The 27578-nt window shown below is 37.8% G+C and overlaps 1 protein-coding gene and 1 long non-coding RNA gene across 2 annotated transcripts; one reads left to right on the forward strand and one right to left on the reverse strand.

Annotated features, from left to right (window-relative positions):
- The first annotated feature begins 9437 nt into the window (after positions 1-9437).
- On the forward strand, positions 9438-10805 carry LOC121740389. Its single transcript, XR_006037635.1, has 3 exons — positions 9438-9528; positions 9696-9821; positions 10352-10805. It is a non-coding gene; the product is annotated as an uncharacterized LOC121740389 (long non-coding RNA).
- Positions 9524-11908, reverse strand: LOC121740385. The gene is made up of 3 exons (XM_042133072.1): positions 11441-11908; positions 11175-11275; positions 9524-10268 (listed from the first exon to the last, which is right to left on the reverse strand). Exons 1-3 carry the CDS (start codon positions 11721-11723, stop codon positions 9651-9653), a joined length of 1002 nt encoding a protein of 333 aa, XP_041989006.1. The 5' UTR covers positions 11724-11908; the 3' UTR covers positions 9524-9650.
- Positions 11909-27578: the final 15670 nt, after the last annotated feature.

Below are 27578 nucleotides of genomic sequence, written 5' to 3' on the forward strand. Positions count from 1 at the left end.
CTTTGTTTTATTACAAAAAAAAGCACACAAAAGACATTCTAAAAAAAACTTTACACTTTATTCTAAAAAAAATCAAAAATCTTTTTATAGCAAAACAATAATTATCAGTCTCTACTCTTGTAGGTAAGTATAACAATTATAGATTTTTTAAATTTTTATAATACGTTTTGATTAGATCAAAACTGTTATCGCTGTTATTATCGGTTACACTATAAACAATATTTTTATGAATTTAAACAAATTTCTTTTCAAAAATCAAAGTATAGAAAAAAATTTACAATACCGCGTATAATTTTGTTGTACCCTCATTTTGTTCTCAGTTAGGAACTTTATAAATCACTTATTTGTAATAAATATTCAGAAGACGTTGGAGAGCCATGCTTTGGTACGAATGGGCCGGCTCGACCGGAGGCGTACCACGTTCTCATAGAAAACCGGCGTGAAACAGTGAGTGAGTTTACCGGAGGCCCAATCCCCTACCCCATTCCCTTCCCTGCCCTCCCCTATACCCTTCCCTTCCCATCCCTACCTTCCCCTATTACCCTATTCCCTCTTAAAAGGCCGGCAGCGCACCTGCAGCTCTTCTGATGCTGCGAGTGTCCATGGGCGACGGAAGTTACTTTCCATCAGGTGACCAGTTTGCTAGTTTGCCCCCTTATTTCATTAAAAAAAAGAGAAGAGTAAAATTAATAGAAAAAATATAGAATGGCCTGGAAGATGTTTCGACCAACGAAGGTTTTGGCAGAATATATTTTAAATGATTCTCCTTTACAAGGGAAAGATCAGGTTTATCTGGCATAAGAAACTTTAGAGTGCCAGACTTGTGCCTCAAAAATGATATGTAGTATTCAAGATCATTGTTTCTTTCTTCTATTACCTTCCCAATATATAGTGATCTCTGTTTTTTAGTTGTCAATTCAACGACAACATATTCTCCTTCCTTGGGTGGACGAGGTAACTGATTCAATAGGTCTTCTTCCGTTAAAATGATCTCATTTTCATCTTGATCTTCTTCCGGTAGTTCCAGCCAATCATCATCATCATCATCGGAATCAGCTAATTGAATTTCGGCACGGTTTTCCATTTCTTCGTCGCTATCTAATATTGTGCGGATAAATTTATTTTTCTTTGCCTCGACCTTTCTTTTGGTCACATTCTTCTCTTGTTCTATCAAAGTCTTTTCTGGTGTGTCGGTAGCTACGTCCAAGCTTCTTTCGTTTCCTGTTTGTTTTTCTTGGCCCAGCTTTTATTGATGTCTGAATTCAAAGGGTGATTTAAAACACTGTTCTTTTGCTGATTTTGGTGGCGTTTTACTAATAACAACCGTGTTTTCTATGGCTAATTCTAATTCTTTTGAAGCACCAGAAACACTGCCGGGTTGTTCATGAGATGTGGATTGTGCAGAACATCCAGCGACTGGTTTAGTAAGTTCTTTTGCAGCATCAGGAACACTGCCGGGCTGTTCATGAAATACGAACTGTGCAGAAAATCCACTGGTTCAGCTAGTTAATTGAGAAGACTTATAGAGTCTGGTGTGGAAGCTCTTTCATCGCGTATATTTTCTGGACATGGACGATCAGTTAACTGGGAAGAATATCTTCATCTGTGAAAATGTGCCTATCGAATGGGTGGGTTGCTTTTCGGAAGGCAGATCCTATTATTTCACCTAAATCGTAAATTGTTACAGGTTTTTCGGGATTTCGTAATAACCAGGAGTCAATGGCAGCGTCGTAATACGTTTTGAATGGGCCATAGATACCAACGTCAAGGGGCTGCAACATGGCGGACGTGTGAGGATGAAGTGTCAGAATATGCACCCCTGCATTTTTGGCCAAATCCAGAGCTTCTAGATACAAATGCGACTCATAGTTGTCAATTTACAAATATGCATGGATTTTCTTTCGAAGCATTTGTGTCATGTGTGTATTTATATTCATCCATCCGGTGTTGCCAATCCGAGAGTTCCAAGTGGCGTATTTTTTATCATGTGGTCTTTAAAGTTCTTCCTGGGAAATACCATCAATGGGGGCAATGAATTCCCACTGGCACTCACGATACAACAAGTAGTCACCAATGTCCCTCTTTCTCCGCTAGTCACCTTACCAATGATTTTTAGACCTGTTGGAGCCAGTACTTTCTGAGGTTTTTGCACCGGTGTAGTGGATGTTTCATCCAGATTAAAAATTCTGGTTCCATCGGCGAAAGAAGGACTTCGTGAAATGAGTTGTTCCAAATTGTCGTATTTGCTGACATTACTCTGGTTGAAAGCTGTTGCCCTAGCGAGACTGCATGGTTCAAGTTTTTTTAATGTGATACCATGTCTACGTCCAAATGATATTAGCCTATAAGGACTACCTTGCTAGCAATTTGCTTTTCTTCCCAGGAAGCAGGCTTTTTCAAATTATTTATCTTAGCACACTGATATTCTATCTTTCGGCTTTCTTTTGCGGTCAATCCATAGAACAAAAGAGCACAGTGAGTAAAATAGCTTTTAAGTTCAATCTATTGTTCTTGACTGAATTTTTTTTTGACCGAATTGTTGGGTTCTAACTGACTAGGTAACAATTCATCAAGCGATTGACAGTTCTTGGTTTTCCAGTAATATCTTTTAAGCGTAGCAATCGACAATTTTTATGCCTTTCTCATGGATTCACCTCTCCACATTAGTTGTAAACCTTCTTTGATTTTTCCATGTGGAATGTTTCCTATTTTTCGATCAGTCTTCTGTCGCGGCATTCTACGAATAAAATAATTAGATTAGAATTATTGAGCGTTACACTACGAGGGTACACAGTGGCTCATGAGCCACTGTGTACCTTTCAAAAATGAGTCACTGTGCTCTTCTACACCATTTTGATAATATTTCATCTCAACTATCTAAACTGAAATCAATGCATTGCATTGCACATGCATTCAAAGGGTATGTCCGATATTATGCACAGCGACCACTGTACAATGTGACGTCAATTTAGTATACTGTGAACTGTGGTTAACGTAATGAAACCATAGCCTAATGTTTGCACTTTGCCTCCAATACCGTTTATGGAGATGCGTTCTTATCGTATTGGAACGTTCCATTGCGCTCCGGTGTTGTGTTTGAATACGGATAATGATACTCCGGAATCTATAAGCAAACCACATTTGGCACCTAATACTGTCACAAGCATAAATAAAATTAGGATCGAAAAAACGGCAAATTGTTATCTCTATGTTCTACCGAGTTTTCGTCGATACGATTTTCATTGTTTAAAGTTATATTATTCATGCCCGTTTCGATGACGTGCACATTATTATTACGCGTATAAGCACGTCCAGGCCTGCCGCGATTATCACGTGACGACCCGCGCTGAACCCCGTATGTCGAATAAATTTATTCCCTTGATTTTGAAAATTATTTTGATGTGGCGGCCCCTTAACAGAAACTCTATTTTGATTAATGATTATTATTATTTATGTATCTGTTGCTAGCGCGAGTAGAGCGTCCATTTTCAAATCTACGGAAATTTCCTCGTACGTTATTAAAAGAATAACGTTGCTGGTAGCCAACATATGCCATATCGTGTGATTGCGGACGACTGTACGACAATTCCTCGTCCTGAGCAGCTCGTATAATGTCCTTCAACGTGTCATAACTACGAGCCTAAATAATAGTACGGATTTCACGGTTCCGTAGCCCGTCTATAAATTTTTGATACCTATTTTTTCGTTTTGAGGGCGCAATATTTTGTAAGCATTTTGATAGCTTGAGCGACCGTCAAATCGACAAAAAAATGCTCTGCTTTAGATCCATACTTGTCTAAGGTTTAAACCGTTTTGGTTAATGAGAGACAATTCCTTATGAATTTTGTTTACTGACCGTACACTCGCCACGAGGGAATAGGGTAGGGGAGGGTAGGGAAGGGAAAAGGTTAGGGGATTGGGCCTCCGGTAAACCCACTCACTCGGCGAAACACAGCGCAAGCAGTTTCACGGCGGTTTTCTGTGAGCCCGTGGTATTTCTCTGGTCGAGCCGGCCCATTCGTGCCAAAGCATTGATCTATGATTTCCGGCAATTAGAAGTCTTGGTAAAAACGAATCAATTTAGGTAACATTTTTCCTGCCAAAAACTATCATCTTTTTCCACTTACAGTTTTTAAAGGAAAATCAGGATCAGTCTACAGAGCAAATATAAATACGTCTTTTTTGGCTATGTGCAACTGGCCCTGTACCCGGTAGTACCAGTCGTGATTTTTATTCATCTCCACTTCAGATTCACTGTTCAGCTTAAAACATTTTAGTTTTTTTAGATTGCAACGCGGTATCAGGATCAATTCCAAAAAGTGAACTTATACATTTCACTTCCACTAATCCTACACTGCACAACCCATGTGGTGTAGCCCCAAAATAAAAATATTCTTCGTCGATAAAATGTCCACATTTTTCTATATTTGTGTTTTCCTGAACACTTTTGTGCAAGGGCCTTTGCTTCACTATCCCTACCGTGCTTTATAGAAGTAATGTGGTCGAGGCTATACGAATAAAGAAGCGATTTAACGAGGGGAGCAGAATTTTGATTTGCTCGTCTTTTGCAAATTTTAGCAAATGAGGACGCAGTCAGAATGCAAGGTGCATTCTGACTGCGTCCTCAGTTCAAGCCACAAGGAGCTTTCCGCTTGTAATACGGTAGCTCTCTCAATCTCATCCCGTTTCCTGTTCGCCTGTTCTTTTAAACTTTTTAAAAACAGTTGTTTTCCTTGCTCATAATCCTCAGCTTCCATTACAGGTCTTTCACATGTACTTCCGTAGCGAACGTCAACAGGATTCAAATTTTTTTTTTTCGAAAAGTACCTGCTCGAGCTGTCACTTCTCGGCTATTTTTTTTGCATATCTCCTGGTTTCTAATAATTTGCAAGGATTTTCCTGGACTAGCGTGACAATTTGTTTTATAAAATGTATATTGTGGCATAACGGTATTAAATGCTACCTCTGTAGCATAACATCTTGTAGTATAGGAATATTTGAGGGAAAAATTTACACGTTTCCCACCTACTATCTTAGCTACAATGCTATTAAATTGTTCTGCGCGATTGTGGGCGCGTATAAGAATGCAAAAGACTGCGAAAATGGAGTTGGGATGCGTTTTTTTCAGCTTCTGCATTAATGTTGGTATTTCTGGAACTAGATTAGGCTCTTTTTTTCGTTCATCAGTGCACGACTTTGGCAATTTGAATGATCGAGATCTCCAAAAATATGATGTGTGCTATTTAAAATATCTTTTTGCAGGTTCTCAATTTTATTACAATTTAATCAGTGGATTAAATTTTCCTGTTGTCTCTCTTTAATAGCAGTGGGAACAGCAGTACGCAGCCTTCTTAGTATTTACGTATTTAAAAGTTTACGTTCTACAAGGGGAACAGCAGTATCTTTTTGTAGTAACAATTTTTTCCGTTATAATTACGTAGCAAATTATTTGTACATTCAATTTTTTGTATAGGGATATCTGGGTATGGTCGACTCTCCAATATACTTTATACGTACTTGAATCGCCATCTGCAATTGCAGTGTTGTAAATCACTGTCTTTAATGGAATTTTTAAAACCTTCAACTTATATGGCTTGCTCCATGTTGGTTGAAGAGCCTGAATGATTTTTAGTGCATTTGTGAGCTTTTGCTGGCTCACCTTTTTTGCTTGCTCGGGCATTGAGTAACTTTGTATGGACCTGTGGCGTCTTTTTATTTTTTCCAGCGGCCAGGGATTAAACCAATACCATTTTCTAGCACTATATTAGAGAAACATATATTAGTAATTAAAATTGTTCTAAGTAATATCGGAGCTGAGCTAGGATTATTTTAGTATATTTATATTTGCGCCTTATGTTCATAAAATCAATAGTAATTATCGTTACATTATGGAGCTATCCTTATCAATCAGGTATAGAAAAAGTATATTAATCTGTTGGATATATATTTCTCACCAGCTATTGCCCTCGACTTCGTCCGCGTCATATATATGAATAATTTTTCATACTTACATATTATTTTCACACTGGGTTTAACTCTCGTCCGACTAAAATATAGCCAGACTTGAGACTATATTTCACTAGACAGTGGTTTTCAAAGGGCCGGATGCAATATTAGGAATTTATAATTATTATTATTCTTGTGTATTAATGTGTTGTAGGTAAAATGACTCTAGGGTATTGTTCCCATAATATAATGTCGATTATTTCCACTATTTAAAGAATTTTGGCCATAGTTCAGTCATAAACGCCGGACGCCACCTTTCGGCAGAATTTTTAGTCTAGCTTTTAATCTACTTCCCGGCTCATACACGTGGAGCTGTAGGAATGTTTTATAGAATAGGTACTAGCGACCAGTACCACCAGACCAGCGACTCCAGTAGTTCGCGAGATAAGCCCTTTCAAATAATTTTCCCCGTTTTTTCCCACATTCTCCTATTAGTCTTAGCGTGATAAAATATAGCCTATAGCCTTCCTCAATAAATGAGCTATCTAACACTGAAAGAATTTTTCAAATCGGACCAGTAATTCCTGAGATAAGCGCGTTCAAGTTAGCCCTTTCAAATAATTTTCCCCGTTTTTTCCACAGTTTCCTCTGTTTCTTCGCTCCTATTAGTCTTAACATGATAAAATATAGCCTATAGCCTTCCTCGATAAATGGGTTATCTAACACTGAAAGAATCATCAAAATCCGTTGCGTAGTTTTAAAGATGAAAGGGAACAAAGGGACTTGAGGGGAAAAAAAGCGACTTTGTTTTATAAAATGTATATAATTAACTATTTACTTACACAAACAATATAAAAAAAACAAAACGGCCCTCTTTAAAAAATTCGAGAAAAGATGGATTTGCAAAAGAAAAAAAATAATTAGTTGTAATAATGTTTGTTAAGTCATTCTAAAATGTACGAATAACTAAAAATAAAAATAAATGATGAAATGAATTGTACTTGTATCTATATCTTATATCTACAGGTTGTAACAAAACTAAGTGATAATACTATTACGTGCTAGGGTTCGAAGGATTTGGATAGAAAGACCTGCTGACTCTCTTGAAGACTTATTTCACTATGTCCAATACACTAAGCACTATCACTGTCCTAGGTCGTAGCCAAGTCGTAGGTTCACTGGTTCACTCACTATTAATCACTTGTTTTCACTCCGAAGTCGCCTTGATGATAGCTCGTATCGAACTGAATTACGGGCCCGTCCTCCTGTGACAATTTATATGGGTCGAAGCGAGCCCTAGACTGTACGAGAACATTCCTTCCCGAATGTACGCAATTTGCGTAAACAAGTAAACAAGTGTGGAATGTTTCTACAAAGTTCGAGCATGTTCTCGCGCACTCCGCAGTCCGCACCTAACGTCATCTAGTATCGAGTAGGGGATTTATGTTGTCTGTATAGTGTGTCCCCTCGATAAGGTTCGCTGACTCTGTGTGTTCGTAGCAATACTTTAGTTCTAGTATATATTATGTGTCCCTTGTATAGAGTTCACTGTGAAAGAAGCAGCGCTGAAAGACATTTTTATTTGTAATTTGCATGGGCAAGCGCCCTGGCGTTAAAAGTTTCCCCATACAAAAGTGAAAAAAAAAAATATTCTCTTTCAGCGCTACTACTTTTACACTAAACTCTATACACGAGACTCATACACAGTACACACCCTAAAGTATTATCACTTAGTTTTGTTATAACCTGTATACTAATATTATAAAGCTGAAGTGTTTGTGTGTTTGAAAGTAATAATCTCAGTAACTGCTTGTTCGATTTGAATATCGAGGAAGGCTTTAAGCTCATAAATAATGCCGTTTTTTTTTATTTTCCTGAGTATTCATGTTATGATTGAATTTACTTTTAGTTGAAAATACGAACTTAAAATATGCCTAATATCTCGGCTCCGATATAGTTTAGCTATACAGGGTGGTCCAATTAGTGACGTCAACAATTTTTTTTTAGATTCCTTGCACCTGGGGGTATCCGAAAATACCCGATGTATGTTCAGCGATTTTTCTTAGTTTTCGAGTTATAATTTTTTTTGTGTATTTTTAATGATTTCTGCCAGCGAGGTTTAAAAAATTCATATCTTTTTTCGTAGGTAGGTATTTTCCAGTCTTTTTTGTGACATGATTTGTCTTGATTCAAATTGTCAGCATTCAAGACTCTTGAATGCTGTTTTTAATTAAAAAAAATAACTCAGCTTCCTGAAATTACTTAAAGTTACTCAAAAAAGGCTTGAAAGTCAGAATTTTAGTTTTTAGTAGGATTTGCTCAAACATTCAACTTCAATTTAAAAATACAAAAAGGAGTTTCCATAGCTTCTGGCTAAGTTTAAAAACTCCGCATGCTTCTAAACTACAAAAATCATAAAAAAATAATACTCTATTGGCCTATTTTTGTTGTAATTGGCCTTCGAAGGCGGATAGGCTAAAAATCATTGAAACACGATTAAAGCATTTAAAATTATTTTATCTACTTTTTATCATTGTTATGGTAAATTAAACTTAAAAATGTAATTTTAAATTAAATTTCATTGAAATTCCTGTAAAACAACTGTAGCATGTGTAATTTAATAATTTTGGTTCACCACTAAGGATTCAAAATGTGAGCAAGAATAAAAATGCTAGTTGGGAAATTACCTGCTTTTTGATAACAAATAAAAAGCACAAATTACTGAAAAATAACTATTTATTATAGTAAATTTTCAAAAGTCCTTCCTCCAACCTGAATACATAAAAAGTTACGTTTTAATTGTCAGAAGCTACTTGAATGCTCTTGCTTTATTTTTCTTTCCGCTTCTGTAAGTTTTTGCCTCAATTCTTGTTCGCTGTTGCTTTCCTTCGCGTACACCAGCTCTTTGTAAAATCCCCTTAATTAAAAAAATCGATGGGTTTGAGGTCTGGCGAACGCGCAGGCCATTAGCCGGGTCCACACCGGACGATCATCATCGATCCCGCGATCCGCGATCCAGGATCGCGGAGCGTGGATCGTGGATCGTGTTATGCCGATCCACTCTTGGAAACTTGCGATCCCAAATATGCGCTCCAAGCGATCCTAAGGCGATCCGTGATTCAGCCAGTCTAACTCTTGTACGATATGGAGTCACACGTACAACGGCGGCGTCTTGCCGTTGCAGCAGTAACTTTTATTTTGCTTAAATGCTTGCGCAAAAAATCACAAAAAAGAAAACGACGGTTTTGGGTGAAACAAATTTACAAAAATCGCTTGGAATCTGGGACTCAGCTGTACGCAGAGTTAGTGTCAGATAAAGTTGAACACAATTTTGCAAGAATGAATGCCAATCAATTTGAGATATTGTGTTCATTATTAAATAACAAGCTAAGAAAGAATGATACAAATTATAGAGATGCCATTACTGTGAAGGAAAGATTATTACTAACATTGAGATTTTTAGCAACTGGAGATTCGTACGTCAGTTTGCAGTATCTGTTCCGCATTTCCAAACAGTCTATATCGATAATTATTCCTGAAGTTTGTGAAGCCATCATTGACCTGTTAAATGATTATGTAAAGGTAAGTAAAACCATACTTTATTACTCAATAAAAAAGTAGTGTATTACAATCATAATTTAAAGAAGTAACATGTTTACAATTATTAATTATTTTTTGAAAACATGATATAGGTAGGTACTTATTTAATTCGGTGGTGACTGTGGAAGTGAATAATCCTGAGGTTTCAGAAACTGGGACTGCGATGAATTGGAGGCTAGATGAGCAGACGGTGATGTCTGTGGAATTGGAGCTGGATAATTTTGAGGTTGTAGAGACTGGGAGTGTGATGAAGTGGATGCTATTGGTGTGCCAGGGTATGAATTAGTGTAATATCCATAATTGCTATCCCCATATCTTCCTGTGTCAGCTTGAAAAATAACTTGGCATATAGCATTTTTGACATTAACTAATGTTACTGCATCATATTTCCGCAATTCAGTAGATATATACTGCCCGAAAGCAATGTAAGAATCAGTTTCCGGTTGTGGTGGCTGAGCACATTGTTGCAGAAGTTGGAAAGCCTCTGAAAGAGTTTCATCTGATATGTCATCTGCATTATTAGAAGTAGTTTTCTTTCTTTTTTTTGTTCTTTTGTTTGTTGTTTGGACACTGGATTGTGCATTCTGATCATTCTGCTCTCTACTCTGATCTGTGTGGTGGTTGGCTCTCTCCGGTTGTGTGTCACTAGTAATGTTACTGTTCTCGTTTTCGCTCACTGTAGTATTAACTTCAAGTTCCCCTTCAGTCGTATCAGATTCTACCTGTAACAACAATTATTATTACTATTTACTGCTTATTCTTATTTTCAGCTTTATATTATAATTAAGATCTCCTTTATTTTCAGGTGCCGTCAACTAAAGAAGAATGGCGTACAGTTTCTCAGCAATTCGAGAATAAGTGGAATTTCCCACACGTGATAGGAGCGATGGACGGCAAACACGTCGCTATACAATCGCCTTTTAATAGTGGCAACGACTTTGATAATTACAAATTATTTCCTAGTATTGTTCTTTTTGCATTAGTAGATGCAAATTATAGGTTCCTGTATGTGAATGTTGGGACTAAAGGCAGAATATCAGATGGAGGCGTGTTCAAAAGCACAAATTTATATAAAAAACTTGAAAAAAAAGAGCTAAATATTCCTCCACCGGAGATATTGCAAGTTCCCTATAAAATTGAGGTACCCTATTATATACTAGGTGATAAAGCTTTTCAGCTTAATGATTATACTATGAAACCATACGATGGTACACGGGAAAGGGGTTCTTGTGAAAGAATTTTCAACTACCGACTGTCAAGAGCACGTAGAGTAGTTGAAAACGCGTTTGGAGTACTTAGTTCTGTCTACAGAGTCCTGCGTAAACCTATGCTTTTGGAACCAGAAACTGCGACTAAAGTCGTGCTGGCAACGGTTCATCTATATAACTACTTACGCAGTAATCCTAACTTTATATCGCCAGGAACGTTTGATACAGTACAGGAGAATGGAGAAGTAATACCTGGAAGCTGGCGAAATGAACCGCCATCACAATCGCTACAACCGATGGCCGTCGTACCAAGAAGAGCAACAAAAAATGCCACTACAATACGGTCCCACTTAGCAAGACACTTTGTTACAAACCATACAATAGTTTGGCAAAATGAATATCAGTAAACTAATAGCTCACATGTTCCAATGTATCGCGTGTGGTTCCGGGTTCATTTTTATCCGCCATAAAGTCGAAGTCATCATACGCAAACCACTTTGATTTATATGTATCTTGAGCACCTGAAATAAACAAGTTACTCATTAAAATAACCACGTGTATTTCTAACAGCTTAAATGTAAAAAGCGAAATCACGTGAAATCCACAGTAAATATTATGATGTAATTACTTATAATAAAATATATAATTTTAATACCTACAGATAAAAAGTAGCTTTGTTTTCTTACCGGATCCAGTTATACGGCTTTGCTTCTCTCTGTGTTTCTCCCTTCTGTAGCCTCCCGCCAGAGATCGCATTTTTTTCTTTAGGTTCTCGATCGACTTATTCCCCATTTCACGAGAAATCTGACACCAAGCATCATCTCTAACACCTCTATTGGTGTAATTAGAATCTTTGGGATCCCATAAACATTTAAATTCTTTATAAAGCGATATCAAACGGCGACTTTCTGAGATGTCCATGGCGAGGTGGATCGCGCGAACCAACACAACCGTCCACACCGCGCGCATCACGCAACTGAGGCACCTTTGAGGCTGGCACAAAAACCGACCGCACACGGATCGCGCGAGGTAGGGAGCGCGCGCTCCAATACGTGCGCATGGATCGCGCGCGGCACGTCCACACCGCCTGCATCTTTGGATCGCGCTGCTGCCGCGCGCGATCGGAGCGCGATGGATCGTCCGGTGTGGACCCGGCTAATCCCTGCACGCCCGATCCATCTTTCGGGATATGTGGTGTTCAAATGCTCTCTTACTCGTGCCGCATAGTGACAGGGCGCGCCATCTTGTTGAAAAATCATCCTTTGTCGGGTCTGGAGATTGACATTTTGTAACAATCCAATGAGATTATTTTGTAAAAAATGTAAGTAACTGTTTCCATCCAACCTGGCCGGCAATTCAAATGGGCCAATTAATTCTCCATTTAGGACCCCAGACCAAAGGTTGACACTAAAGCGTGTTTGAAAATTTGACGCCCTTGCCAAATGTGGGTTATCTATGGCCCAGCTATGGTAATTATGCATATTGAATACTCCAGTCCTTTCAAATCGGGACTCGTCGGTCCACAGTATTTTGTTAAAAAAATCAGGGTCTTCTTCAGATCGTTGCAACATTGTTTGACAAAAAGCTACTCTTCTCGGGTAATCAGTTTCTTGGAGCTGCTGGACGCGCTGGATGTGATATGCATGGTACCCTTCTGCAAACAAAAAACATTGTTAAGTACCCAACACAGGTTAATTGGTTACAGCGCGGTCTTTACAAAATGGGTTTGGGAGAAAGAGACAATTACCTAGATCAGAGATAGGCTTACTACTAAGACGACGCTTACATAAAAACAAACTAAATTAAAAAGCTACTACAAATACGTCACTGTGAAAGGTGTCAAAGTGACTTATGTCATTGTCAAATGAATATTTCAGGTTTCGCCAACCTTTTCGCAATATGTTACTTTATTTATTATTGGCATTACTGGTCAACATAATCATTAAACAAGGTTTTCGTCAAATAATCCTTATTGATACAAGCTTTTATATTAATATTAATGGTTTTTATTAGAACCCAGATGATACTCTTACATCTTAGTCTAAATAGGACGTCTTTTATGTTTGAATAGCATTCGTCCCTCTCGCACTTACATAGTTTACAGAATATAACAAATGCTGCTGTAAAACATATAAGACATCATTTTATCATCGTATCATCTATATATATAAAACTCAAAGGTGACTGACTAATTGACATAGTGATCTATCAACGCACAGCCCAAACCACTGGACGGATCGGGCTGAAATTTGGCATGCAGGTAGATGTTATGACGTAGGCATCCGCTAAGAAAGGATTTTGATCAATTCTACCCCCAAGAGGTTAAAATAGGGGATGAAAGTTTGTATATAATACTTCCTAACGCGGGCGAAGCCGGGGGAAAAAGCTCGTTTTAATATAAAGGGAAAGAGATTCGGAAAGGTTAAAATAAAATCACTTTTCATACGTATTTTTTATTCTTCTTCACTATCTTCCGAAAATAAATGGCGGCGATAAGATAACGACCATAAAGCGAGCTACACACAACTTTTCTGCTATTTTGTAAATTAGGTACAGTACATGTATATTTAAATTATATTAAGTATGTTACTATAGCCTGTAAATTATTGCACCAAATGTTATGAATACCTGAAGTGATACCAGTAAAATACCAGGTATACTACCAAAAATTACCGATGTTTATGATTTTATTAGGGCGTTTTGTATTTATGTAAAATTAAATAACTCAGGTTTCTTATTTAAATAATCTGATTAAAATTACTAATAATTAAAATTATCTAAGCCTTGTTTTTTTAGAAAAAAGGAATATACTCTTGCACAAATATTTTATTGCAGTGGCAATATTGTAGTAGTTTTTTTGATCTTGAATTAAAAATCGGAGTTTAGTGATCATCGATTTATTAGGAGCGTACTGCTGGTGCTTCGTCTTTTTGTGAGCAATCAGCGTCGTTTTGCAAAGTGCGCAAAATGCCTTAGTTGCGTCACCAACGGACGATTGCAACCATCCTAAAAAGCAAATTAAATTGAATAAAAAACTTTCCCGTGTTACACGTCCAGCTTTATCCGGACGCCTGGCAACCCTATACAGGACAATAGACGGGTCTTTCCGTTTCCTCCTAAAAACCTAAAATGAATTTAAAATATGTATATAATTTGTATAATTCCAATTCGAGCAGGATTCCAGTAATAACTTACCTTTGAAGGATGGATCATTTTCCCAACTTTTTACGTACTTTTGCACGTACGTTGGTTTATTATTTCTTTTCTTTAGGCATTTTCTCGATTATCTTTTCCAATGTGAGAATATTGTTACGATTTTCGAGAATTCCCGCAACAAGTCTCGTAACAATAAATCCCATCCACAACAAACGACAAGAGAATTGAGATAAAAGAGAACTGAGTATTTACAAAGTACGAAACAACGACGAACCACGAACTACGTATGTCAATTGGTGTCAACTGTCAACACAGATGACAGAAGTACAAACCACGTGATCACGGCGATCACGCCTGTCATGCTAGTGAGGGCTTCCCCGTAAACAAATAAAGTGTTGCCAACTTAAAAAGGCGCCAAGTCCGTAGCCATGACAGATGTGACGCCAAGCGTGGCAGTGTTGCCAACATAATAATGGGTGTTGCTATTCAAATATAATAATAATTTATAATAATAATAATAATTTATTTATCATCAAAATTAATTACAGTACATTGCTCATAAAATAACTTACAGGTATAAAATTGACAAAATATAATTTTGATATATAATGTACACGTCTTAATGTAATTCTTCTGTGTCCGAACTAGATAAATCTGTATTTCAGACCACAGTGCTCTTCAGTTTTCCAAGACTCTATAATTACAAACGAACTGTAAGCTACCCTATTTAAATCATATTAATAATTATAAATTTTCTAAAAATATGTTACTACAATAATAAATATGTTTACAACTTAAAAATTAGTTTAACATCTTTTACAAAATAAAGGACTTAAATAAAATATTGTCAATTATCACAAATAAAATTAATAATACAACCATTGGAAAATAATAATTAACAATAGAAATTATGTACTTGGATTTAATTTAAATAATTTACTAGTTATTTCATAGTTATTAACAGTTTTTCCGTCTCCTCATACGTGAGTTTGTGTAGATATTCAAATAATTTTTGTTTGCATCCTGATTTGCTTAAAGGGTGTATATTCATTTCTTTATTTATTTTATTATACAGGAATGGGCCTAGAAAACAATAATGTTTATTGACAAAAGCATGTCTATGTTTTGGGAGTTCTGCTATAGCCTTGTTTCGTCTTTTAGCGTATAGATCTTTATGAAAATGTTGTTTAGTGTGTTGTCTCAAGATTGTCTGCAAGATGAATAGCTTGCGGACTGATAGGACTTCTGAGGACTGGTATAATAATTATTAATCTATACATTATACTAATTTAGATACTAAAGTTGCGACAGAGTCGCCACACCACCCCCCTACGGAGAAAGATAACCCAACGAAATTGTAAGGTTACTAAACTAAACTAACATAATCGTTGAAATTTTTAAAACGTACACGTCTGCCAGACCTTGTGGTGTACGGCTGTTTAGGCTGGTCTGTGGTTGGAGATGGTGCTAATTGAGTTGTTGGAACATTAGCTGCTGTGGAAGAGTCAGGTGGTTGCTGAGATATCGGAGAAGTCGGTGGTGAAGTATCTAAAGAAGGAGAATTGTCGACATAGGCCGGTTTGAGTCTGTCGACGCTGACAACAACGGTCTTGCCCTTAACATCAACGGTGATAGTTTTGCCGTCAGTGGCCCGTTCAAGAACTTGATAACGACCATTGTAAGTGGCGACGGACAGTATGGTCTCGCAAAAGTACGTGCGAGGAAGTAGCCAAGTCTTTAAAAATAAATGTAGTTGGAACCGAGTGTCGTGACGCTGGAACGGGTCGAATGGATGCCATGTGGCTTCGGAGTTTCGCCACAATGTCGGCAGGGTCCTCGAATTTGTTCGATTCGAATCGAATTTTTCATTTTTCAATTCTTCGAATTCGATCGAAGCCACTGGGACCAGTATCTGTCCAGGAAGTCTTTCATCGTAAACCATTTCAGTAGCTGTGGCCTTCAAGTCTTCTTTGAAAGCTGAGCGTATTCCGAGTAAGACGAGTGGGAGAGCCTTGATCGAGGAATTGCCATAGCACATTAGGGATGCCTTTAATTGGCGGAAGACGCGCTCTATCATTCCGTTGGCGCTCGGATGGAAGGCCGTCGTACTGTTTTGCAGCACCCTCTGTGTTAGTTTAAAAAAAAAAACCAAAAGTTCACCCCAAATAATTTATTAACCCAAAATTAAATTAGTTACACTTTAAACTACGACTTCCCACACCTTACTTGCCCGGCTTCCAGAATCTAACTGAACTATAAATTGAAGTAGAATGAATACTAAACGAAAACTGCAACGCAAACGGAAAAATATCGAAGAATATAGAAATGCTTAAGTAAACGGAATGTTCTAACTAGGGATGTAACAGCTCCCCCCTTTTGACGAAGCTTTATCTCTTTAAGATAAGCGAAGTAAAGAGATAGAAATGTAAAGTGTGCGAAGTCTACAGAACATAGAAATATAAAACATTGAAAACACAAATGAAATAGAAAGTTGATATCTAAAAAAATAAAACATCAATGACATTATCAAAAACATCATTAAAATATCAACATAGTAAAACATCATAAAATTCATAAAATAGAAAAATCTTCACAAAAATAAAGAAATTGAAAATAAAACGAGACAAAATTATTATTAACTTAAAAATTTAAATTTATATTAGAAGAAGATTGACTTTTGTCAAAAATATTTGCTCGATGTTGCAATGGCAAGGATTTACTTATTGCCTTTCATCATCTGAGGATGAAATCTGAGACATCTCAATAGAATTTGAAATTTTAGATTTAGGTCGAATATTTTCCTTATTATTACATTGATTGAAAACCTGAATGCAACATCCTAATTCATTCATTGAATTTTTATTTTTAAAACATCTGAAAATCTTATACACAAAATACAAAAATAGAGACACAATCAAAATATAAGTAAATGTAGAATAATAATGGCCATATTTAATAAAATGAGATTCCTTTTCTAAATTGTTAAGTCCAATTTTTAAATTATCCATTTGATGAGAGGCATATTTAAAGAGTCTAAATTAATTTTACTTAAAGAAATAGGAGATAAATGTGGTAAACTTTGATTAAATATGTCCTTTGTACAACAATCGTCCTCGGTAATATCAAAACTTATATCTAAAGGTGATTTAATCATAAAAGAATAAGAATTGCTTGGCAACAATTGCACAGTCTTTGATTAGCCGACACAATCAGCTGTTAATTTAACAATACCAGTACCCTGGATAGAAAAATCGTTAATTTCATCATCACAACGAATAGTTAATTTATTTAGACTGTACAAAAATCCATTTATTATTTTGTAACTTTTGCCATATCGATATTACCGTATAGAATTTTAGAATTACATTCAGAGGGCAACGAAAGTGTGACATCGGTTAAGATTTTTGATTCACAATTTGGATTACTTATACAAGAGTAAATATTGAACAATTCACAAATAGAATAATTACTAGTTATTAATTTCCAATCATTTAAAGAGCTCAGCATAGCATAATGCAGTCTGTCGTCGCTCAAGGCGATATATGAGTCAGAGGGTTGAATTAACGCGAAAGTATTATGAGCATCATCGTGAGGCGTTGGCAAAGGAATATTTTTATACACCATAAATTTTCCAGGTGTTACTAAAGGAATTTGTAAAATAAAAATTATTTTATTATAAGTACAAAACAGGGAGAAGCCTGTGCCAGGTACGCGTAATTTTACCAAATTAAGACTGGAATTGCCAAATAATTGGGTCAACTCCTCGTCTGCTCCTTGGGACGCGGCAAGAGCCTCATATTCTTGCTCTAATGAAATGGCTTCTACCCAAGACATTGCGTCAGCGACAATATTGTCCTCGCCTCGTATATATTTAATGTCCGTCACATGAACTGACTAATAAAAGACAGTTGTTTAAGTTGTGGTGGGGGAAGCTTCTCGCGACGTTGTACGAAAGCCTACAGCAATGGCTTGTGGTCAGTGAAAATTGTCACGTGTTGGATTTCCACAACGTGTCGAAAATGCTGCACACTTTCGTACAAGGCCAAAAGTTCGCGGTAATAAGCCGGCCCCTCACACTGTTTAGGGGTCAACTTCTTGCTAAAGAAAGCAAGTGGGACCCAATTTCCGTTAACCAACTGTTGGAGGCAAGCACCGATATGTAGGCTTGATGCATCGGTAAACAAACCTAAGGGTGCATCAGCTACAGGATGGTGAAGGATTGTCGCGTCTGAAAGGCTTTTCTTACAACCCTCGAAATTCTTCAGCAGTTCAGGCGTCCAGGGATATGTTTTGGAACCCTTACTCTTGGTAGCGGCCAAAGTCTCGATAAACGGAGCGTGAAATTTTGAAGCGTAAGGGCTAAAACGCCTGTAATAATTGAGCATGCCGAGGAACCTGCGCATTCCTTGGGCATCCTCAGGGGGCTTAAAATCTATCAGGGCCTGAATAAGGTCCTGGGGTGGGCGCGTGCCATCGGCACATATGGAATAGCCGAGGAACACAACCTCGCTGGCGCCAAGGACGCACTTGGATAGGTTTAAAATCACTACATATTCTTGTAGGCGTCCAAAAAGAGTGCGTAGGTGCTTCTTGTGAGTATCCTCGTCTGGTGAAAAGACCAAAATATCGTCGATGTATGGAAAACAGAAAATTAGACCCCGTATGACCTCATCGATAAATCTCTGAAAGGTCTGACCAGCATTACGAAGACCAAAGGTCATGTAATGAAATTCGAAGGGACCAAACGGAGTCACGATGGCTGTCTTCGGAATATCGTCCTTGAAGACGGGGATCTGATGATAGGCCTTCACCAGGTCAAGGGTACTGAAAATTTTGGCACCAGAAAGATTGTCCGTAAAATTATTGATGTGACGAACCGGATACTTGTCCGTGACAGTCCTGGCATTCAAGCCCCGGTAGTCGCCACAAGGTGGCCATAAGCCATCCTTTTTGAACACCATCTGCAAAGGAGAGGCCCAGTCACTTTTAGATTTTTTTTTTTATATGAAATAAGGGGGCAAACGAGCAAACGGGTCACCTGATGGAAAGCAACTTCCGTCGCCCATGGACACTCGCAGCATCAGAAGAGCTGCAAGTGCGTTGCCGGCCTTTTAAGAGGGAATGGGGTAATAGGGGAGGGTAGGAAAGGGAAGGGAAGGGAATAGTTGAGAGTAGGGAAGGGAATAGGGTAGGGGTTAGGGGATTGGGCCTCCGGTAAACTCACTCACTCGGCGAAACACAGCGCAAGCGCTGTTTCACGCCGGTTTTCTGTGAGAACGTGGTATTTATCCGGTCGAGCCGGCCCATTCGTGCCGAAGCATGGCTCTCCCACGTAGATGGCCTTGCTATCCTGCATTTCATCATGTCCACAAACTTTTTTGGCTGAAACAAGTTTGTGTGGAGCCAAACGGCGAGGACGATACGATACAGGAGGACCATCAGTAGTCTGGATGAAATGGACGGTGTTGTGCTTCACAACTCGGGGTAAGCCAGGAGGACGTGTAATCTCAGGAAACTCAGCGAGCACCTGTGTGAAAACTGAGTCGTTGCAGGCTACAGTCTTGACACTGTCCTGTGAAACCTGAGCCGAGACAGCAGACGCAAATAATTTAGAATTACCGTCGACAAGACGCTTGAGTCGGCAAACTGGCAAAAGGTTATAGTAACTAAGAAAGTCAGAACCAATGATAGGAGTACTAACCTCAGCGATGTCAAAATTCCAATGGAAGTCGCGACGTAGGCCCAAGTTCAGATGCATGAAAATACTTCCGTACGTCTTGATTGAGCTACCGTTCGCAGCGCTGAAGTTGTACTCATTGTCAGTAAACCGACCTTTAAGGAGCCGCCGAGGGAAATAGCAGAGGTCTGAGCCAGTGTCGATGAGGTACTGGTGCTAAGACTTCTGATCAGTGACAAAGAGTCTAGTCTGGCGGCTGGGTTGGTAACAATCAGTGGTCGCCTCTACTGACTGTTGCTGCCATTTCGTTGCGGCGCTGACCACCTGCAATGTTGGATGTATTTGGCTGCCTTGGTGTTGATTTTTTTGTGGTACCAACACATTTCTACAGGAGCACCAGGTGTCGAAGTACGAGAGCTACGACTAGCTGATGCGTTGCGGCTGCGTGAACGTCCAGGCCCCTGATGAGTTAAAGAAGCAACCTGCTTATTTAGTTCGTCAACCCTTGCCAGAAGTGTGTCTGAACACAGTCGAGGAAAATGATGAGGCCGCCGAAGAGCAAGAAGAAACTCTGCTTGGCCCGGCAATCTTAATGACCTTGTCGGCTAGGTCTGCCAGTTTCTCCAGGGTCAGGTCAGTCTGTGAGACCAAAATAGCCTGTACTTGCTGGGGTAGGCGTCCCATCCACAACTGTCTCAGAATGCTCTCGTCTGTGAGGGCATTGTTCCAGAGGGAGCGGAGGTGCCGAATGAATTGAGAGGGTTTCCTGTCGCCTAGTTCTTCCTCTCCGACAAGTTGGCGTACCCTTTGTTCTTCGGACATCGAAAGACGTCGGATTAAATCTTCCTTCAGTTTTGTTTTTTACTTGGTACCGTCGGTTGGAGGATCGGTTATAATATCGTCCACCTCTCCAGCTAATTTCTGGTCCAACTGCAAAATGATGTAATTGAACATCGTGGTATCGGATTTGATTCCGGAGAGCTCGAATTGAGCATCTACTTGAGCAAACCAAGCTTTAGGCTTGTTCGGCCAAAATGGAGGGAGCTTCACGGAGACTTTGCATATTTCCGGTTTGTTTTGTCGTTCCAGCCGTTGCTGTAAAGCTGCCTTCTCAGCCTCCAATCGATGAATAATATCTTGGGGAGTTTCAGCCATTATTAGTAATTATTAGAAACCACAACCAAAGATCACAGACATGCAGTGCAGAAAAACAAAACCAAATAAACCGCAAAATAGTTTTTAAAAATTTGGTGTGGCAACGCTGATACTAAAAAAAAAAGATACATACAGCCGAACGTATAACCTCCTCCTTTTTGGAAGTCGGTAAATATAGTAAGCAAGTATAAGCAGCTATAAGAAACACCAATAAACATTTTTTCAAAAAAAAGTAGCACCTTTGGAGAAAAAATTTAAATAAAGTTTTAAAATTAGGTTTACCAAATTATGTTAAAAAAATAATAATATCCAAAACCACTGGCAAACTTGCCTGTAAATAAATATAGTTAGCAGGTTAGGCAAATAAAATGTAATATTTACACGGTTATTTGGCAGAGATAAGAAGTAGACCACGTGAAGGATCATAGGCTATTTTTTGTGGACTAATTTGTCTGTGAAATACAGGGTGCAATTTTACCTTCCTGCCAAAGGTGAATGCCCAATAAAACTTCATATTTCACATCTCTAAATCGGAAAATGATATTATGTTATACTTATAATATTTTTAAAAACCTATCCAACGACACCTCACACGGTGGGGTGGACGCGAAAAAAAATTCATCCCCGCTAAAATATGTGTAGGGGACCTCCCCTTTTTTAATTACCTTAAACATTTTTTAAAAGATCTTATATACCATTCGGTCGGCATCATTAATATGTGCATTCATGCCGAATTACAGCTTTGTAGGTCCTATAGTCTCTGAGCAAAACCGCGGTCCGCGGACAGACAGACGGACAGACAGACGGACAGACAGACGGACGGACAAACCGAATACATTGTACAGATTATACCGTTTCTATACCAATCTGACATTCTATACTTTCAGACATAAGAGTGATAAATATTTTATAACGAGCTTTTTTTGCCTGCGGCTTCGCTCGCGTTAAGAAGTATTATTATATATACAAACTTTCATCCCCTATTTTAACCCCTTGAGGGTGGAATTGATCAAAATCCTTTCTTAGCGGATGCCTACGTCATAACATCTACCTGCATGCCAAATTTCAGCCCAATCCGTCCAGTGGTTTGGGCTGCGCGTTGATAGATCACTATGTCAATCAGTCAGTATATATATATATATATATATGTATATATATATATATATATATATATATATATATAAATAAAAAAATATATATATATATATATATACTGACTGATATATGAATATAAGAATCAGTAGACAAATATAAATGTGTGTTTACTACGTACTAATCGTCACAATATCATTTGTAGCATAATGTCGTCCTAAATAGGTATCATAGATTCCTATAAGAAAAGTCAATTGATTACGATCGTTTTTAAAGTACATGGTGATTGTTTAATTCAAAAAGGACATTGTATTTGGGATACCGTAGATGTAGTCTACTATGCCAGATACAAATGGATTGAATCGATTACGGGTTTTTGGTCCATACATTTTTGGGCATTTACCTTTGAATATAGTGATCCTTGTGAAAAATAAAAATACATGTATTTTTTCTTTTATAATCTCTCTCTTTTCTTTTATAAAACTCAGTACCTACTAAAATGTTGAGAAATAGCTTCCGAAAGTTATCCTACTAAACACCACAAAATATGGACACATGCGCGGACTGGCCCCGCCCTTCCGCTAGTAGTTCCGTACGTAGTTCATTGACATTCTTGTTATTAAATATTATTATCATAAGTTGCGAATTTTCCCTTCATACTTTGACGGGCTTATGCGCTCGCTAAACGGTAATTCTGCATTACATGCATTACGTGCTGTAATGCACGAATTATCGTGTATTGCAGTGAATGATGCGAATTACATGCAAACTACGTGCTGTACAACGTGCTGTACATTGAATGACAACTTCTTTAATTTTTCAGCACGACATGAGTCACGTGCTGTAATTCACGCATGATCGTTTATTGTAGTGAATGACGCGAATGACATGCAAACTACGTGCTGTACATTGATTTACAAGTGGTTTAATTTTTCGTCATGCAATAATGCAGCGGATCGCGCGATCGGCATATCATCGGCATGCCCATGGGACAACTCAGTTCCAGGGTGGTGCTCCCGAACACTTAAAAAAATTATGCGTTTCTTTGAACAGGGCATACAAACTGTTAATGTGCGCAAAATTAATAAATCAAATAATATATTTTGCCATAATATAATATTTTATTGCTAATAAATAACTTTTGGACGAATATAGGCTGATATGATGATGATGATGATGAAATAACTTTTTCAATTTAATTTATACAAAAAACGTCGGTAAGTATTTACAAGAACGTATCGTGATCTCCGTGGTCCAGTGGTTTAGCGTGGTCGTGGGTTTGATTCTCGCGTTGGAAACAATATTTTATTTCCAAGATTGGTTAGGACAATGCAGGCTGATCACCTAATCGTCTGACAAGTAATGATCCATGCGTCGGATGGGCATGTAAAAAGTCGGCCCTGCGCCTGATCTTTCGCCAGTCGTGTCGTTTTTTCGGCCCACTGGGCTAGGAGAGTAAAAGGAATAGAGAGTATACCTACTCTTGTGTACTGTGCACACATTTGAGCACTATAAAATTACTCCTGTGCGATGGTTTCAATGAAACCGGCCATCGTCACCGAAACCGGTGTGAAAAATATTTGTACTTACAATAATTTATTCAAGGTGCAATGAATAAGATAAAAAAGATTATCATTATAAAAAACTTGAGAGGTGTCAAGACTCAAGAGACACCCGGATGGAACGAAGTTCCAGTTTACATAATATTATACTAGTTTATTGTATAAATACAATGTATAAATACAATAGTTGTTAAATTTAACAACTATAGCAAAATTGCTATAGTTGTAAGCCGTGCGGTAGTGCATGTTTCTCTCTCTCTCTCGCATTGAACAGTGTGGTGAAGCGACGATTTTTTTGAGCGTATTTTTAGGGTTCCGTAGCCAAATGGCAAAAAACGGAACCCTTATAGATTCGTCATGTCTGTCTGACTGTCTGTCCGTCCGTATATCACAGCCACTTTTCTCCGAAACTATAAGAGCTATACTATTGAAACTTGGTAAGTAGATGTAGTCTGTGAACCGCATTAAGATTTTGATACAAAAATGGAAAAAATATTAAAAAATTTAGGGGTCCCCATAGGTACAACTGAAACAAAAATTATTATTTTTTCATCTAACCTATGCGTGTGGGGTATCTATGGATAGGTATTCAAAAATCATATTGAGGTTTCTAATATCATTTTTTTTGTAACCTGAATAGTTTGCGCCTAAAAATCAGTTTAGGCTGGAATGTTTCATAATAATGTTTAACCTTGGTCTAACCTAAACATACATTAAAAAAAAAATTATGTGTTTTTTTTTCTTCTTTGTCCCGCCTGAGGTCCCGCCAGTATTGCATTGAGGCAACGACGTAAAGTTTCAATGCCAAAGCACTTACTAGATTTTGTTAGTGACTTAGTAAAAAAAAAAGGAGTTTGCCGCGGAATTTTGAAATTTAAATAAAATAGAATAGAGAAGGAGATAATTTTCCGAGCTTCACGCGGTAACTTGTTTTCGTAAGGTATTTATTTAATTTTATTTTATTAGTCTATTATTTTAGTTTTATTGTTCAATATATTATAATGTTTTAATATGTTATTTCTTACAATACAATATATATTTTAATTAACTTGTTATTAACGCGAGTGTGTAAATATTATGAAAAAACCCCGCCACCCGTGTACAGACACCAGCACTAAATATTAATTATTTTTTTAATAGTTTATAATATAAATTGACGACCTCTGTGGCTCAGTGGTGAGCGCGTTGGTAGCTCAAGCCGGGGGTCGCGGGTTCGAATCCGCCGACGGAACAAAAAGTTTTCATGTGTGGTCATGGTTGTGTATTAAATATGTGTATCATATAATAAAAATCTTAAATATATGTATAGTATAAATATAAAAGTATTAAATATATTTCCGTTGTCTGGTACCTGTAACACAAGTCCTTCAGTTACATACTTACCACAGGGCCAGACTGACGTGGTGTGAAGCGTCCATAGATATTATATTATTATATGATTATATTACTATTGAGAATAATTAAAATTTAGTATTTTTTAGTCCAGTAAATAATATTATTATTATCCTCTTTGTAATTGTCTTCAAATAGTGAAAACTATTGTATAATATAGGTAATATTAACCAAGATGGCTACGGTCAACGAGACACAGCACGACGATAATGACCAAAGCAACACCAGCGCAGATGCTAAGGAATTTATTCTATTATTAATTTCCTTATATAAAGACTACCCAGAGTTGTGGGACTCAAAAAAAAAAACATATATGGACAGAAATAAGCGAAACATTGCGCTAAACAAAATGACGAACCTTTTAAAAAGATTTGACAAAGATTTTAATGTGGAGAAGTTGAAGAGAAAAATAAACACTTTACGATCGAATTTCCACCGAGAACACACAAGACTGAAAAAAGCCTAAAATCTGGAATGGCAAGTGACGAAGTGTATCAATCAAAATTGTGGTACTATAAGGATATGCTATTTATCACAGACTCAATCGACATTGCACCGACAGAAGGTTCAATGGAAAGGAGTACGGTAATATTTTTTAATACTTATGTCAAAAAAAAATCACAGTTGAATTTCGACGGACCAGCACCCCGCACACTATCCGAAATATCCTTCCGGCGAGTTCGAGCTCACTCGGCTCAATACAAAATGTAAGAGACAGCGCGGACGTTCAACTGTTTCGTATCAGAAATTTCGGACAATGTGCGGCCGGGCTTAATAGTGACTGGACAGTTATACTAGTCATTGGACATAGCACAATAACACTAAGGGCCTGTTTCACCACTTTCTGATAAGGTGCTGAATAGGCTATTCACAACCTTTTTGACATATTCTCCATACTTGATCTGTCAAGTTAATTGGTGGATAACCTATTCGTCACTTATCAGGAAGTGGTGAAACAGGCCCTAAGCATTATATTTAATAAGGTTGCTTTAAAAACTAACTGTTTTTCTGTATATTAGTGATCGAAGGTTTTTCTTTAAAATCAGGCGTTCTATTACTTTAAAAACAGGCAGTTTTTAAAGCAACCCATTATAAATATTATAGACATGACTGGTACTGTCCAATTACTATTCGTTTTACCCTATTTCATCCATCTGAAAATTTTTTATGTGAATTGCATCCACATAATTATCAAAATAAACCAATATGAAAAAAAAAACAAATTTTGATCCGGAATGTATTTAATATAGGTATAATAATTATTATTATAGTACATAAAAAATAGCTGGTAATAGGTAAACGGTAATCTGCTGCAGAAAATTTTTAGGGTTCCGTACTCAAAGGATAAAAGTAGGGTCCCGCCCTATAATTACTAAGACTTCGTTGTCTGTCCGTCTGTCTCCAGGCTGTACTCTCAAGAACCGCTATAGCTAGCCTCCTGAAATTTTCATAGATTGTGTATATCTGTTGCCGCTATTAACAAATACTAAAATCAAAATAAAATTAATATTTAAGGGGGGGCTCCCATACAATAAACGTGATTTTTTGGCCTTTTTTGCTCTATATCAATAATGACAACAGGTAGGTACTTGAATTTTTCAAAGAGTCCTTAATTATATGTGTACTTTAATATTTAAGAATAATTTTAAAATAAAATAAAAAATTAACGGGGCTCCCATACAAAAAATATAAATTTTGGCCTAATTTTGCTCTATAATGGTACGGAACCCTTCGTGCGCGAGTCCGACCGTTTTTTTATCTTTATGAATAGTGCAACGTGTATTGTAATGTTTTACTTATGATAAACATCTTTGTTGCCACGAGACTTCGCCAATTGTATTAAAATATTCACAAAAAATGTAGCGAATTCTTTTTGCTTCCACTGCTGAGTTCCCTCTATAATTTTGTAAAGGCAAGGTTGTTACCGTATCTGCTCTCCAAGACCCCGGAATTATTGTTCCGGTTTGTGTATCCTCGAAGTCTACATCGTCACGTCTAATATAATTTATTCTTCTCTTTGATAAAAAGTTATGCAAATGACAGCAAGCCAGTACAATTTTTCTCACTTTTTGTGGAGGCAGGGTAATATTTCGTTTAAATATTTTAAATCTCGTTGTTAGAATCTCGAATGTATTTTCAACAACCATCCGTGCTCGAGATAATCTATAATTGAAGATTCTGCGCTCGTCTGTTAAAACAGCTTGATTATATGGTTTCATGAAATTTGAGGTGAGCTGAAATGCTTCGTCGCCATTGAGGACGTAGGGTAACGTTTGGTTTGTTGATGGTAATTCTGAGGGTTGTGGGATATTTAGTTGATTTGATGAAAACCTGTAGGGCGAGGACCCCTACACTACAACGTTGGGCAGAAAGGAAACTGGGGTTACCTGGTGGCTGAGGTAGCTGGGTAGATGGGCAGATGGGCTGATAGGGCTGATGTGCTGATGCTCGTAGTCACACGACACTGTCACCTTCTATTTCACTGAGCTGAGGATTTATCGCGAATCACGGGAACGGCTAGCCGATATTTTTCATATGTAACGATCGCGCGCCGGTAATGGACTGTGTCGAACTTGCGTCAAACGTATGACAGCTGACAGCGCAGACTCATGCGCAGTGTTGCCAACTGCCACATTCGTCGCGCTAAAGTTTGGCGCGAACATCCTGGGGGGGGCCGGCAATGGGCGTGAGCTGATCCCCATCTTGAGCTGAATCCAGTGGAAGCCGGGCAATCTTGCCGACAGGTCTCCGCAGCTGGCCTTGTGAGGTGGCCAAGTCCACAACTCTGAT

This window comes from Aricia agestis, chromosome 3 (assembly GCF_905147365.1).
Source record: "Aricia agestis chromosome 3, ilAriAges1.1, whole genome shotgun sequence".
NCBI lineage: Eukaryota > Metazoa > Arthropoda > Insecta > Lepidoptera > Lycaenidae > Aricia > Aricia agestis.